The sequence below is a fragment of the Rattus rattus genome, chromosome 7 (assembly GCF_011064425.1).
Source record: "Rattus rattus isolate New Zealand chromosome 7, Rrattus_CSIRO_v1, whole genome shotgun sequence".
Taxonomy (NCBI): Eukaryota; Metazoa; Chordata; class Mammalia; order Rodentia; family Muridae; genus Rattus; species Rattus rattus.
Window position 1 is genome coordinate 9,104,487 of NC_046160.1, and position 2,227 is coordinate 9,106,713.

Sequence of the window (2,227 nt, forward strand, 5' to 3'; positions counted from 1 at the left end):
AGCTCCGTGGCAGTTTGCCTAGACCCTGGTTCGATTCCCAGTGGAGGGGTAAAGAGCTCACTCAAAACAGTGCTGGGCACTTCCTTCCTGCCCAGTATTACAAGGTGCTGGGGCTGCCTAGATGGACAGAGCCTCGGCTGCAAAGCAAAGAGAGGACAAAGTATTTCCGGTCTTGCACCTGCACCCATGTGGAGTCCAGTGTCTAGCCAACCACATCCGGACCCAGTCAGACCACCGTGCTCGGGAGGAGACGGGATGCCGTGTTACTTGCATCCTGTGGTGGCCTCTGTGTGCTCCTGTCGCCTTCAATTCTCCTCGTGCTCAAAGTCTCCGATCTTCAAATCTTTATTCTCCCAGCACAATGTTTCCTTAGGGGCGGGGCCTCTAGGAAAGCGGAAAGCCCAGCATCCTGCATCGTACATGGGCCGAATAGGTACCAGAGGCCAGCCTCGAACCGGACGGAACAACTAGGTGTTGGGAGGATGCTGGCCACGTCCCAGGAGGCGGGTCTGTTCTTGGGCTTTTGATCCCTGCTCTGGAGGGCCGGCCCTGTGCGCAGGGGCAAAGCAAGCGGGCCCAGACCCTAGAGCCGCACCGCAGGGTCACAGGGGATTGCTCAGCTCTTTGACCTCTGGTAAACTAATTAAAGAGGCTGCGGACAGCAGACTGAGCACATTGCAGCTCTCCAACTGCCGGATTACCTGGCGGCCACGTTGTGGTCAGAAGAGTCCTGCCTGCCGGCCATGGAGCGCTGTGTGAGAGTGAAGTCTTGGGTAGAAGAGAATCGGGCCTCCTTTCAGCCTCCGGTTTGCAACAAGCTTATGTGAGTTCCCAGTTACCGGAGACTATAACCCACCCCCTTTCTTATTCCTCTTCCTCCTCCCTCAGCTGTCCCCTCCCCCTCTAGCCCTGAGTTCCCCTGAAGGGTGCAGAAGAAGTTTGCCATCCACTTGGTGCTCTTTTGGGTAGGGGAAAACTATCAGTTTCTTGTTTCATTACCTCAGTTCGTTCCTCTTTCTGGAGACCACAGTAGAGACCGTGGTCTTGGCTTCTGAGACTTCAGAGTGTCTCTGAAGCTGTGAGAGATGAGGTGGCAGGGTGTGACATTCCTTCCATGGCTGAAAACAACTTTCCAACCCAGTGCCCCCATGCACCTTGGGACCATACTAGAACTTACAGAGCCTGGAGACCCTGAAGCACGCACCCCAATCTTTCTGCTTCCACCTCCCAAGTGCTAGAATGACAGACGTGTACCACCACATCCTGTTTCTGAGATGCTGATGGTGGAAGTCAGTGAATGCTAGACAATCGCTTTTCCAAACCGAGCTACATCCCTAGCCCTGAGGATTCTTAATTCAGGGCTCAAGGTCACACACACACACACATACACACACACACACACACACACACACACACACACACACACACAAATACCAGACCCTCCCAGGCCTCCTCTACCTACAGCAGGACTGAGCGGTTCACGCTACCTCCATCACTTCCCCCTCTGCTCCCTCAATCCCACAGCCTAGCTTCTTGCACCACCTTGGCGGATTTGAGGTCCCCATGTCTGTGTGGCTATAAGTCATTTCCAGTGGGCAGTGTCCCAACCCAGATGACTACAGCCGCTCACCCTCTAACGGAAAGACTAGGTCAAGTATCTTCACACCATCTCCTTGACGTCTCACAGTAGCCCCCGTGGGGTGGGATTTAATAAGTAACTTTCCCAATGTCACAGAGCTAGTGGGGGACAGAGTCCACACGCAAGCCCAGGAACAGTTTGACTACAAAGTCCACGCATGCTCTTGGTCACTGGGCAACACCCCCGTAGCTAACCATGAGGGCCCCCCGGAGCCTCTTCTCGTCTATCATTGCTACCTTCCCCAGTTTGAAGCTTTATCATTTTTAATCACTTTTGCCTCTTTCCTCTACTTCTTCCCTGTCTGCAGTGTCCCATTCTCACTCCTCCCAGTCTCGCTCCTTTCAATGCCGGTGGGCATTCTCTGATTCCATCTACATCAGCCTGGTCAGTAGCGCCTGCCCCGCCTCCAGCCCCGCCTCCAGCCCCGCCTCCAGCCCTGCCCCCCACCAGCCCTCTAGACTCATAAGGTTAACCATCGCCATCATAGGCCCTCGCTTTAGTCAGCCTGTATTTGCTGAGCACTGCGATGCTCTGGACGTTGGGAATAGGCAGGAAGCACACTGACAAAACGTAGAACTGTAGAGAGGA

General features: G+C 54.5%; 1 protein-coding gene across 1 annotated transcript in view; it reads left to right on the forward strand.

The window, feature by feature from the left end:
* The first annotated feature begins 208 nt into the window (after window positions 1-208).
* Window positions 209-2,227, forward strand: part of Haao (3-hydroxyanthranilate 3,4-dioxygenase) — a 12,741-nt gene continuing 10,722 nt past the window's right edge. The window contains exon 1 of the mRNA XM_032908578.1: window positions 209-823. Coding sequence (XP_032764469.1) covers window positions 744-823 — 80 coding nt within the window. The 5' untranslated portion in view covers window positions 209-743. The remainder of the gene's footprint in view (window positions 824-2,227) is intronic.